The 13,679-nt window shown below is 44.4% G+C and overlaps 1 protein-coding gene across 1 annotated transcript in view; it reads right to left on the reverse strand.

Moving 5' to 3' along the window:
- tmtops2b (teleost multiple tissue opsin 2b) overlaps positions 1 to 6,765 on the reverse strand; it is an 83,204-nt gene extending 76,439 nt beyond the window's left edge. The window contains exon 1 of the mRNA XM_048193136.1: positions 5,127 to 6,765. Within this exon, the coding sequence (XP_048049093.1) occupies positions 5,127 to 5,496 (370 nt within the window). The 5' untranslated portion in view covers positions 5,497 to 6,765. The remainder of the gene's footprint in view (positions 1 to 5,126) is intronic.
- Between the last annotated feature and the right edge of the window lie 6,914 nt (positions 6,766 to 13,679).

Consider the following 13,679-nt stretch of genomic DNA (forward strand, 5'->3'; position numbering starts at 1 on the left):
TGTTGCTGGCAGTTCACTTTGAAACAGGGCGCGGTTTGCATTAAAAAATGTGAAAGATGTCATGGGGACCCGGGAGCGCACCAGGTTACTAAACCCGAGACTACCTGCACTCTAAAAAATGTTGGGTTAAAAACAACCCAAGTTGGGTTGAAAACAGACAGACCCAGGTATTGGGTTGTTTTAACTCAACTATTGTTTAACAATTACTGTATTGCTTGCTTAAAATGAACCCAAAATGTGTTGGAAATTAACTTTTATTAATATGTTTAATAAATTAACATTTATTAATATGTTTAATGAATAATAATTAAACAATAAATATTTATTAAATTGCTTATTAATAAATGTTCACGTTTTGATTATTATTGTTGCCTCTAGTAATTATGTGTCTGATTTTTAATTTCCAACCTATTTTGGGCTCATTTTAAGCCAGCCATATAGTAATTTTTAAACAATAGTTGGGTTAAATAAAACTGCCCAGCACATTGGGCAAACTTTTAACCCAACCACTGGGTTTGTCCATTTTCAACCCAACCTGGGTTGTCTTTAACCCAACATTTTTTAGAGTGTGTAGAATGGTCTAAGTTCAGTTGCACTGGGACTCAGGTGCACACTTGTTCAGGAAGTAAAGTAACCTGCGTATGCAAAACACATGTACAAAACACATGTAATTGAATGGCTTGCAATTTGCTGTCTCCTTAAAAGAGTCCATTTGCAAACAGCACAAAGCCGTCTTCATGTGACGCACATACAGTAACTAAAAGTGTTGTTCACTCTGCTGTGCATAATAGCACCACATCAATAAAAAAACACAATATATTCATGCACTGTGCATGTTTGTGATAATGTAAGATAAACACAAATGCACCAGGGTTGGATAGAATGAAGTTGAGAAAACTGTGAAACCAGACCAATGCTGCGGGGGGGACCGGGAAGAATCACACTAGGACTCAGGCCGCAACAAACGCACCCAGTGTAAAAGCCCAATTAAACTAGTTTCACTTACAAGAAGGTCTTTGGGACACATCTTGATTTTTTCCCGTATTTACATACTTATTTGTTGAAATTGTTAGTGTGATATTGCTTTAACCTGCAACTTTTTCAACAGCAGAAAGTGGTTAATTGATCTAATCCAGAGCAATGACAGAAAAACAAATCTGCAGGCAATTAAGCTTCATCAGAAGCACTAAAGCTGGAGTCAAAATTGAAATTGAAAATTAGCTTGGGTGTTTTCTCTTCCATTGAATTAATGGTTGAACTTACTCAGCACACCAAAGACCACCAGCTGTAAAATAATAAAATTACACATGCAGCAAGGTACCTCTGTGTTTTAGCTTGAGAGGTGGAAAATTCAGACTGACAAAAGGGATGAGAAGCTCAGAGAAATAGAGCAAAGATAGAGGATGACTGAAACTGAAATGATTTGCTGTCTGATTTGTATTTTCCACCTGCTTCTATACAGCTCCAGTGAGATAACAAGGCCTTTTACAGCAGGCCATTCATGTTATGAGTTTTGAAAATCTGTGTGCCTGTGTATATGCATCTAGACACTTGTCTGTTTGAAGTCGTAAACTGAAGCCTTCAAGGATGCATTTTATAAAATTATATTCGTATCACTAACCTTGCAATAGAAAGCATTCCTTTTTTTGTTACATTACTATTCATGCAACATGTTGCATAGCCTACATTTCAGATGGGAATCTATTCCTCAAAAGGCAATTTTTGACATAGTCAAAGCTGCAGCCTCTGCAGAATCTACTAATAAAGCATAAACAAACCACTGTGACAAAGCACAGCCCCTTGCCATTTGAACTATTGCCATATCTAATAAATATTCATGCATGTCTATATTAAATACTGATAAACTGTTTGGGCCATTTGCCAGTCTTGAGGTTATTAGTTTTGTAAAACAGATCACCCATTGTAGTATTTAGATCATCAAAAAATGCGGTATGTCCTATTCTTTTCACCTCTATATAGCTATAACCCCGCCCACAACATTTTTTGGACGGGAAGTTCAGTCTGGACTCGATCCATTGTGGAGTAATTATGCTCAGCTCCCAGAAGGCCGAGCCAATCAAATTGCCAGGGCGGGCTTTAATCGATGATGGACAGGCTATCTGCGGTTACGTAACCACCCACGTCATCAAAGAGCGCTTGGGTTGAATTGGTTTTCACCAATGATGACTGCAGCTGGAGAAGTAAGATGTTTAGATTCCGCTATCACGTCTGTAATAAAAGAAATCGACAGCACATTAATTTTAAAAGACGAACAAAGAACCGCAATCGAGGCATTTGTCGATGGGAAAGATGTGTTTGCTGTCCTTCCAACGGGATTCGGCAAAAGTTTAAGTACAAGTTCAACATACGTCACTTACTGCGTTGCTCTGATTGGTTGTAGGTCTATCCAATTGAGTGCAGAGTTTTTTTTTTTTACTGGTTCGGTTAAGACACGCCCCATAATTCAAGTGCAATGGAGCAGTATCAGACTCACATTCTGCCTAGAATATGAGTATGACGAAGTCAGGCTATAGAAGGCCAACACCATCATAGAATGCACAGCCTCCAGACCAAATACCATCATTAAGATACTTTGCAGCAAATGCAAAAGGATACATATGTTTAGATAATGCAGTTATTATGATCTCCAGCTTGTGGTGGAAGCCTCACACAGCTTGTCATTTTCTATAATATATTTATTTTCTCTCTCTCTCTTTTTTTTTTTTCTTTTTCTTTTTCCTTTTTTTTTTTTTTTTTTTTTTGACTGCCAGTCCAGTTTTTCCCTTGAGGCTTTCTTGACATAATTTAGCTAACATCCTTCCTGCCTGATAACCCCCTGTACATTTCCATTACTGTGATGTAGATGCAATAATATTCATTGACAATAGGGACAGACTTTTATCCAAAGCATTTTATGTTGTATTCAAACTGCACATTTTATCAGTTCATGCATTCACTTGTAATTAGACTAATGCCCTGTCACCATGCTTTACTGTTTGAGCTACAGGAATACAGAATAGTCAGAAAATCCCCTAGTCCATCTTGGACTAGAAAGTTATTTTAGTTTAAAAGCTTTAGCCATATTTATTAGTTTGAAGATGTTATCTTGTAAATTCAGCTACAAATCTGAAGGAAAAATTTACAAGTAGGCTACTTAGCATAAACTTCCAACGTGAGTACAAATCTGCTGTGTAGTGATTGCAAAACAAGTTGATAGCTTCATTGTTACTTCGTTGTTAAATAAAATAAGTAAGCTCAACATTTTTCTGAGTGAAGCATCTGTAATCGTGAATCCCAGTTTCAATAGATATTTTTTAAACATGATGTGAGTAGGGAGGCCAATAATGATTATTTTGAATCAATTCATTGATTAACTGATCTATTGTTACTTTAATTAAATGAACGATTGGAATTTATGCCTGATTTTATTTTATTTATTGAAAAAAAAAAAACACATTTCACATCCTGCCCAATGTTGTCCTCCAAACGTATGTGTAAACTGTGTATGAAAACAAGAATAGTGAATTTATCTATATATCGAATATGCTATATACGTTATGTGCAAAAGTTTTAAAACAAAGTTAAGCAGAATATAGTTTAAATTGCATTAAAAATTTCATAAATTACCATTATTAGCCAGTGCTTATTTTATGCATATTTTATACTATATCTGATTATATGTAAGTGTGAAATAGTGAAAGCGGGTTTATCGCATTAATGTACCAATTTATCCATAATACTCGAAATGCAAAGATAGTTGTACATATGCATTTTCATTTCTACTTAAATAAAGTTTACATTAAATCTAAACTGGGGTTCTTACCAAGTTTTACACTTTTGTTTCAAATCACATTTTTATTTATGCAGTTGGTAAGGGCTTTTATACAATTCAAGGTATACTTTTTTATCAGTATATGCATTCCCTGGGAATCAAACCACTGGGCTTGCCATTGCTAGTGCCATGCTCTACAGTTTCAGCAACACGACAATCACCCTTGTCACAGTCAAGAAGAAAAACATTTTGCTTGTTCAAGAAATCATTTCACTCAGATATACATCACATTAGGGAAGAAAAGACTATTGCAACTTCACTTTCTGGCTATTAAAACTGAAGCGTTGTGCTAGAATTCACACTCTGCCTCTGTAAAAAGTAATGATAATGCCAGCCTTCTTTGATTTAATTGACCATCTCAGTCATTTTGAAATTGCTCAGATGAGAAAGGTGGTAATCTTGGGGTTGTACAATATCTTTCTATATATAGGTGATTATTTCACAACTTTTAATATACACCAGAAAAAATACAGAGGTCCAGACATCAGGGACATCAATGTGGGCAGAACCATGGGAAGAGGAAAAATATCAGGTCATTTATCTTAATGATAAGTATGTGGTCTTTTTCTACTGTCATCTTTCAAATATTTTAAAGATATTTTAAAGATATTCAGCCATTACTGTGTAAATAATGTTTCACAATTCTTGTTAATAACAGTATTGTTGGTATACTCTGCTCTACTTTTGGAAATGACAAAAAAAAACCTCATGGAAATGATATCTTCATTGATCATACCTTTTGACAACACCAAGTAGATAATATAAACATTATAGATTTTATGTCAACTTAGTAAGTGTTTTTTTTTTTCTAATTTGATGACTGTGACAAGGGTGATTGTCATGTAGCTGAAACAGTAGAGCATGAAAAGGTCACTGGTTCGATTCCCGGAAAAAAAAAAATATATATATATATATATATATATATATCTGATAAAAGAGTATACCTTGAATTGTATAAAACCCTCTACCAACTGCATAAATATAAAAGTGATTGGAAACATTTTGCATTGAATTAACTGATTGTTGACATTACCATATGGAAAGAGAATTTGTGTTCTGGTGATTGAATCGAATATTTTCAGTAGCCTAGTCACAATAATCTTGTGTTTGTAACAATGGTTTTTATGAAAGGAAACATAAACAGCCAGCTTAATGAGCGCACAAAACTAAAGTTTTTACATTAATGTTATAGTTTTATATGCTAGATATTTGAAAAATGTACCACTTATAACGCGTGGGGGGACACTTTAAACTTTCGAAATGGTGCTGGTTAATATTTTGTTTTAGTACGTACCGAAGCAGGAGTTGATGAAGCCGTACCACATGCAGCCGCGTCGTCCGAGCAGCCACCTTCCCCGCACACTGGACGCGAAGCTCAGGGTCGTCCCGAACATACACACCAGCATGTCACTGACGCTAATGTTAAGAAGCAGCATGTTAACCGGCGTCCGGAGCGTCTTGAACTTACAGAAGAGAACTAATACAATAAAGTTGTTGAAAAAGCCGAAAGTCATTATGAATCCCAGGAACACGGACAGGGCGATGAAGCCCGCGCGAGAGAGCGTCTCCACCGGCGAGTCGCTCCAGTCCTCGTCCAGAAGAGTTAACCGGTCTTCTTCGCTCATGTTAAAGCTGTAGTTTAAGTCAGCCTGCTCGGAAAACATCCTTAGGAATAGTTAGAAAAGTTATTGTGAATCAGTGCTGGATTTTTTGAGGTAAGACTCCTTCAATGAACACCTCAGCGTACTCCGGCGCATGAGCATCATGATTCAATTAGTAGGCTACAGATGATAATGATGATCATTCTCATTTGACAGCGCGCTTCACCTTTGAGAGCACTTTGGACCGTTGAACTTGACGTTCAAAAGAGACAAGCAAACTGACTATCTAAATATCAGTTAGACAGTACTCCTCATTAAGGTCTGCGGAACCCATGATATATATCTGACTGTTTGAACTATTATTAGTTTTTCACAAGGTCAGTAGCATACGTGTCGCAGCAACGTATTGTGGTAAATTAATGTTGACCGTTTGATGTCCGATAATGTGCTACTTCGTTTGTCTACGCATTGCATCCTAGAGGCAAAACGTTCCCTTCTCAGTCCCAGCTCTGCATCGCTACGCGTCGTTCTGTATTCCAGCCGAGTGCGCGAGCTTTGCTGGACGCGCAACAGGAGTGTAATATAAAGGCATCTTGACGTCACGAGAGAGAGACCTGACTAACACACCAACCTACTTGAACAACTAAATTATGCTCTATACCTTAAAATATTAGCTACTGATAAACCATCATAATGATAGGCTACAGGTGGTAAAACAGAACTAAAGTCAATTAAACTCTTTCCATGAACAATTACTGATGTGCACAGTATCAGCACCATGAGTGGTAAAATCTAAATAGGTCTAAAGCTTTAAACATTAATCAAGTAACAGAAAAAAAAATAGAACATAAATCAACTTCATGTACATAACTAATAATAAAATTAGTATTTGCATACAATTATATCACATGCAGTCACTACATCTGTTCACGTAGCCTATTTCATATTTCATCCCTCAGGGAGCTCAAATTGTCAGGGATCAGAATCACATTCTAAATGGCTAAAGCCTTCTGCAGAGATTACTACCAGATGGATACACGTTTACCCATTTTACTTAGCTGTCAATGTAAAGGGGAATGAGAAAGAGGCATGTCCATATTGACTTTCTCTCAGACCTATTGGTCAACGTCGATAAAGTGCTGATTGTTGGGGATTTTAACATTCATGTTGACAATACTAATGATGCGTTTGGGGCTGCGTTTACAGATTTACTATAAACTCCTTTGGGGTCAAACAAAATGTCACTGGACCCACTCACCATTTTAAACATACTCTAGATTTAATTATATCACATGGAATCAATTCAACCGTTATAGAAATTCTACCGCAAAGTGATGATGTCTCTGATCACACAGTAAAATCCCCAGTGTTAAATTAACACCCAAAGTGTACATATGAGTCCATCTTGCCGGGTGTTAAAAAGTGTTAAAGTTAATAAGATAATTGATTGATGATTGAGTGATGATTGACAATTAGTGGTGACACCTGATGTTAATAAGCAGAATCATTGAGAGAAAAAGAGAGAAAAAAGAAAAAAAGAGGAAAGAGAGAAAAAAGGTGTTAATTAATGTTTTATGGAATGTTTCATTTCAAGTCACCATGAAAGATGTCAGCGTTTGCTTTAGTTGGGCTCTTGACTCTTTACCTTTTATTATTAATTTTTCTCTGGCTGCTCCAACTTTGTGTTTGTAAAGCACATTTGTTATGGTCAGAGAAAATATGATCTGGTCACAATATAATTTGATGATGATATAATCATCATGTGATGGCCTGATGTCGTTTAGAGTCTAAATCTTTGACTGTGTGCTTGATGTGTAGCTTTAGTATTAATGATTGTAGTTCCCTTTCGATACTTCACTCGTACTGCGTATGGGGAAAAGTCTCCCTTTTTCCCCGTCACTGAAGCCTTTTTCAATAACGCAGTGTAACTGCATCGTCATTGGTTCACTCATGAGAAGTTGTTGAACCAATGACGGCGCGGCATAGCTGCGCGCCCTATGGCGAGAAAGCGCGCGAATTTTCCCGCCGAAAGGGGCGGGGTTGAGTGCTATATAAGCGGGCGTTTCGCCATAGGAATTCAGTCCTTTCTCCTTCAGCGACGACTACACATCTCTTCGCTGATCTCCGCGCTGAAGCCGAAGAAGCTCGCCGCCTGGAAGAAACAGCTCTCGCCGCCGTTGAAGAGGCCCCGCAGCGGACCCAGCTGAGCCGCCGGACTTCCACAGCGCCGGCGCCCTCGTGGACTACTGCCCCGAGCGCCGTCTTCAAGACGCCCGCCGCCTGCTTCCTGTTCCGGCCGCCGTCTCAGCCGTCTCCTGCCGCCATCCGGCGCCCCCTCTGAGAGCGTTTTCTTTTATTTACCGCTCTAAGAGCATTTTTCCTAGCGGATTCGTCCGCTCTAAAAGAGCTTCCGCGGCCCTCGCCGCTCTATAAGAGCCCCCCAATCGCCGTTTTCACGGCGCCGGCGTTGTTACAAATGCCGCGTCACTTCTGTGACACCTGCAGAGCCCCTCTGCAGGACAGCGATGGACACGATGAGTGCGTTGGATGCCTGGGTAAGCCCCATGCGGAAGCCGCGCTCACCGACACTTCATGCCCGCACTGCGAGTGCATGAGTCTGGCCTCTCTGCGCTCGCGGGTTGCTTTCTTTGCCGGAAGCAGTCCCGCCGCTCGCGCCCTCCCGTCCCCTTCCCGCCGCGAGCCTGCGAGGAAGAGACAGCGGGGTAGAGCGACTCAGCGCCCGGAGATGAGCGAGCTCACGTCGGCCCAGCCCCCGCGTGCCTCGCCCTCTCCCACCAGAGAGCAGTCGCCCGTCAGGTTCTCCCACCCTGAGCAGCGTCCCTCAGCACATGCAAGTGACCTCGTCTCATTTGGTGGATCCGACGAAGAGCCGCTGGATGAGTCCATGTCTCTCGCGGCTTCTGAAGCAGAAGGCTGGGTTGGCGAGTTGGACGACCCCGCCCCCCCGCAGCCCATCGAACACGGCTCGGGTATGGACGCCGAACTTCTCCGCGTCCTCTCAAAAGCTGTGGAGGAGCTGGACCTGGATTGGGCTCCGCCGGAAGAGCCGTCACGAAGCCGTCTAGACCAAGTCATGGCGCGCTCCTTACTCTGCCCGCCTGCACACCACGCACCGTTCAGCCCTCACCACTGTAGACGGCGCTGAAGAAAAGGGTTACGAGCACCCGCCACCCCTGGATGAAGCAGTGGCAGCTCACCTCTGTCCTCCCACGGCCGTGGGCTGGAAATCTAAGAGAGCCCTTCCTTCGAAGCCCTGCAGAACTACCTCCACCCTGGCTTCACGAGCCTACGCCTCAGCTGGCCAAGCTGCCTCGGCGCTCCACACTATGGCCATCTTCCAAGTGTTTCAAGCCAAGCTTCTCCGCTCTATGGACGAGTCCGGCTTTGATGCACCCGCCTTCAGGGACCTCCGCAGCGCCACTGACCTAGCCCTGCGAGCCACGAAGGCCACAGCCCAGGCCATTGGAAGGTCCATGGCCAGCCTGGTGGTTTTAGAGCGCCACTTATGGCTCAACTTGACCGAGATCAAGGATGCAGATAAGATGGCCTTTTTAGACGCCCCTGTCTCGCCTTCCGGTCTCTTTGGGCCATCGGTAGAGGGTCTCACCGAGCGATTCACCGCAGCGCAGAAGTCGTCTCAGGCCATGAGACACTTCCTGCCAAAACGCTCCAGCTCCGCATCTGCTTCAAGCCGACCCAGGCCTGCGCCGGCTCAGCAGAGCAAGCCTGCCCCCTCTGCCTCCCAGGCAGCACCGCCAAAGGAGCAACGCCACCGCTCGCACTCTGCCAGACGCTCCTTCCCGAGACGCCAGGGACCCCGGCCCAAGATTGCGCTGGACCCTGTGACGCCTAAGTCATCCTGATGCAAGAAGGAAGAGGACGGGGGAATGTCTCGCTGCGGCCGGACCACCCCCCAGTTTCCCCTCCGCCTCGTTCACATCCGGGCGCGGGAATAATGCTCAGTGTTACAGATGGACCCACAAATGTTGCGTCCACTCAAACCGCCGTTTTCACTGCGAACACATTTTTACCTTCTCTAATAAAGGGCAAATTTCCTCTTCCACTCCCCTCGGTGCACAGCCCCCCCTCAGGCGGGCTGTCAGCCGATGTTACTCAACCTCTTGCCGCCCGGGTCGAGGCTTGGCGTGCCATCCCCGGGCTGTCAGAGTGGATCCTAGGGATCATAAGTCAGGGCTACTCGCTCCAGTTCGCCCGAAGACCCCCACGCTTCGGCGGGGTGCTTCAGACTTCGGTGAATTCGGACAGCGCTCACGTTCTCCGAACCGAAGTCTTGGCGCTGCTCAAGAAAGGGGCTATAGAAATAGTTTCTCCTCCAGAGAGCGAGTCGGGCTTTTACAGCCGTTACTTTCTGGTCCCCAAGAAAGACGGCGGTCTCAGACCCATCCTAGATCTCAGGATCTTGAACCGCTCCCTCATGAGACGGAAGTTCAAGATGCTGACGCTGAAGCAGATCCTCGCACAAATTTGTCACGAGGACTGGTTCTGCTCACTGGACCTGAAAGATGCTTACTTTCACATCCAGATAGCCCCCCACCACAGGCGGTTCTTGAGATTCGCCTTCGAGGGTGTGGCTTACCAATACACGGTCCTGCCCTTCGGGCTGTCCCTGGCTCCTCGCACTTTTACCAAGTGCATGAATGCGGCTCTTTCCCCGCTCAGACAGATGGGAATCCGTGTTCTGAACTATCTCGACGATTGGCTCATTCTGGCCCACTCGCGAGCAGAGCTAGAACTTCACAGATCCGTGCTCCTCAGCCATCTAGAATGCCTGGGACTCAGGGTCAACCTATCCAAGAGCTCGCTGCTTCCCAGCCAACGCATCTCGTTCCTGGGAGCGGTTTTCGACTCTGTCCGCATGACGGCAGTAGTCTCGCCAGAGCGCGCTCTGGCCATTCAGCAGCTCGCGGCTTCCGTCACAAACAAAGCCTACCTTCCTCTGAAGTCCTTCCAGAGGCTATTAGGGCTGATGGCTTCCGCCTCCCCAGTTCTTCAGCTCGGACTTCTTAGGATGCGGCCTCTGCAGTACTGGCTGAAGTTTCGGGTCCCCCCCCACGCCTGGCGGCACGGCCGCTTCTGTCTCAAGGTCAATCAGGCCTGTCTATCAGCCCTGAAGCCCTGGTTGAACCCCGAGTGGTTCAAGCGTGGTGTACCCCTTCAGGCGGCGTCGCGAAGGACGGTGCTCTCGACGGACGCATCCAACTCGGGTTGGGGCGCTCTTTGCAAGGGCAGACCGGCCTTCGGCTCGTGGTCACACGAAGAGAGCCATCTCCATATCAACTGCCTAGAGATGCTGGCAGTGATACGTGCCCTTCACTTCTTTCAGGCTCACCTGACGGGTCGCCACGTCCTAGTCCAATCGGACAGCATGACGGTGGTGTCGTACATAAATCACCAGGGAGGTCTTTCGTCCAGCCGCTTATGCGCACTGGCGAAGCGCCTACTGGAATGGGCTCTACCCAGATTTCTGTCGCTCAGGGCGACACACATTCCTGGGAAAACCAATCTGGGAGCAGATATGTTGTCCCGGAGCAATGTTCCCTCAGACGAGTGGACGCTCCACCCCCAGACGGTTCTCACAATGTGGGAATTCTTCGGGAAGGCAGAGGTCGACCTCTTCGCCTCAGAAGACAACTCTCATTGCCCAACTTATTTCTCGAGGAAGGACGACGCGCTGGCCCACCATTGGCCCAGCTCCCTTCTCTACGCATTCCCCCCGATCGCTCTGATCCCTCAGGTTATCAGACGAATCAAGGAAGACAAGCACAGAGTCCTCCTGGTGGCCCCGCTCTGGAGGAGCCAGATTTGGTCCTCGGAGCTGTTCAGGCTCTCCACGAGAGCCCCGTGGCCCATTCCCCTGAGACGGGACCTTCTCTCTCAGGCGAACAGGACAATTTGGCACCCACAGCCAGAACTTTGGGCTCTGCACCTATGGTCCCTCGATGGGAGCCGGTCAGCCTCCCCGGGGACGTGTTGAACACCATCTCTCAGGCGAGAGCTCCGTCTACGAGACGTCTCTACGCCCAGAAATGGTCGATCTTTGTTGACTGGTGCTCTGCACGCAACATAGATCCAGTGGAGTGTGACGTATCTCAGATACTGTCCTTTCTCCAAGAGCGTTTGAATGCAGGACGAGCTCCTTCAACGCTCAAGGTTTACGTAGCAGCCATCACAGCGTTTCACTCTCCTATCGCTGGCCAGTCGGTAGGAAAAAACGGCCTAGTGGTGCGTTTCTTGAGGGGTGCTAGGCGATTGAATCCTCCTCGCCCCCTCACTGTTCCCACCTGGGACCTATCTATGGTCCTTAGGGCTCTCAAAGGGCGTCCCTTTGAGCCGCTGTGCTCAGCTGACCTCAAGCCCCTGACACTTAAGACCGCGCTGCTATGCCCCATAGGAGTTAGAGCTCACTCCACTAGGAGTATGGCCTCTTCTTGGGCCTGGTCCAGTGGAGTTTCTATCAAAGACATCTGTGAGGCGGCCGGCTGGTCCTCGCCGTCCACCTTTGTCAGGTTTTACCAGTTGGACGTTCCGGCTTTGCAAGCTCGGGTCCTATCGGTCTGATGCAGCGGCCTCTTCGAGCTCCGCCTCAACCGGTTTAGGAGTGATCTCCTCTTGTAGTGTAACTAAGGGTTCGACGGCTTCGGCCCTCTCTTTAGTTTCGTGGACCCCTTCTAGGTGTCCCAAACATGTCCAGTCGTTCCCTTCCGTGGCACGGCGCGGTTGAATTCGTTCCCCATACGCAGTACGAGTGAAGTATCGAAAGGGAACGTACTCGGTTACTAACGTACTAACGTTCTGTGATTTTACAGCTTGAGATCCAACAGCAGTATGACTTTTTTTTTTTTTTTTTTTCTTTTTTTAAGAATACTACATTATGCACTGAAGCTTCAGTGTTTAAACACACACAGACATCAAGAATCAGCATATGATTCTCAAGAACGGTGACGATAAATAAATACAAAATACTGACAAACAGATCAACTCTGAACATCACAAAACAAGCTACTGTCACAACAAAACAACAGAAAAATAAAAGCAAACATGAACAATCTACGAAAATTACAGGACAATTCAGCTGCATAATTTATTCATGCAGGACAATTCAGCTGGATAATTTATTCATGCAGCAATGCATGATGGGAGCCATGGATGAGTTTTGATTGGTGGCTCCCATCATGCACTGCAACATGAAGCACTTTGTTTGATTGTCACCATTGTTGAGGGTCATATGCTGATTCTTGATGTCTGAAAAAAACCCTTCAGATCATAAAAGCTCTGCTGGATCTCAAGCGGTAACAGAGATTTACTATAAAGAAATAATATAACATCTATATCACCAGTTAATACTGGATGTCACCAATGAATCTGGCCTTTTCACAGTGAGAAAAGACAACCATAATGACTGTGCTTCCCAAAGCACTGTAAACCTAAATTGATCAACTTTGGCTTATAGCACTTTTGGGAAACACAGCTCAAATCAGATCATAATTTCTCTGACCATAACAAATGTGCTCTACAAACACAAAGTTGGAGCAGCCAAAGATTAATGGTAATAAATAGAGTCAAGAGCCCAACTAAAGGAAATGCTTTTCACCATCATGGTGACTTCAAACTAAACTTTCATTAAAACATTAACATCTAAACATCTGTTAATTCTCAATAAGAACTTTTGTTGATGTATTACAGAAATAAAATCAAACTGGTTAATAATAAGTGTAATAATTTTTAATGGCTGGAAGTCAGTTGTAGTTGTGTCTCTCTCTTTTTCTCTTGTTGTTTCTTCAATGATTCTGCTTATTAACATCAGGTGTCACCACTAATTGTCAATCATCACTCAATCATCAATCAATTATCTCATTAACTTTAACACTGCTTCAGTGTTACTTTTTAACACCCGGCAAGATGGACTCATATGTACACTTTAGGTGTTAATTTAACACTGGGGATTTTACTGTGTACCTTGTAACTTGCGTACTTTATACCGATGATATTTGTCAAATTGCGCCGCAATATCGAATTAGGCAGAACAATTCTCCTGACAACTATAGATAAATTCACAAATAACCTGCCTGATCTGTCTCAGCTGCTCATCGTACCTAAACACACAAATGATCTCGAGAAAATGACTAGCAGCATGTGCACCATTTTCACTACATTAGATACTGTTGCACCGATGAGATTTAAAAAGGTTAGAGAGAAAAATACTG

This window comes from Megalobrama amblycephala, linkage group LG6 (assembly GCF_018812025.1).
Source record: "Megalobrama amblycephala isolate DHTTF-2021 linkage group LG6, ASM1881202v1, whole genome shotgun sequence".
NCBI lineage: Eukaryota > Metazoa > Chordata > Actinopteri > Cypriniformes > Xenocyprididae > Megalobrama > Megalobrama amblycephala.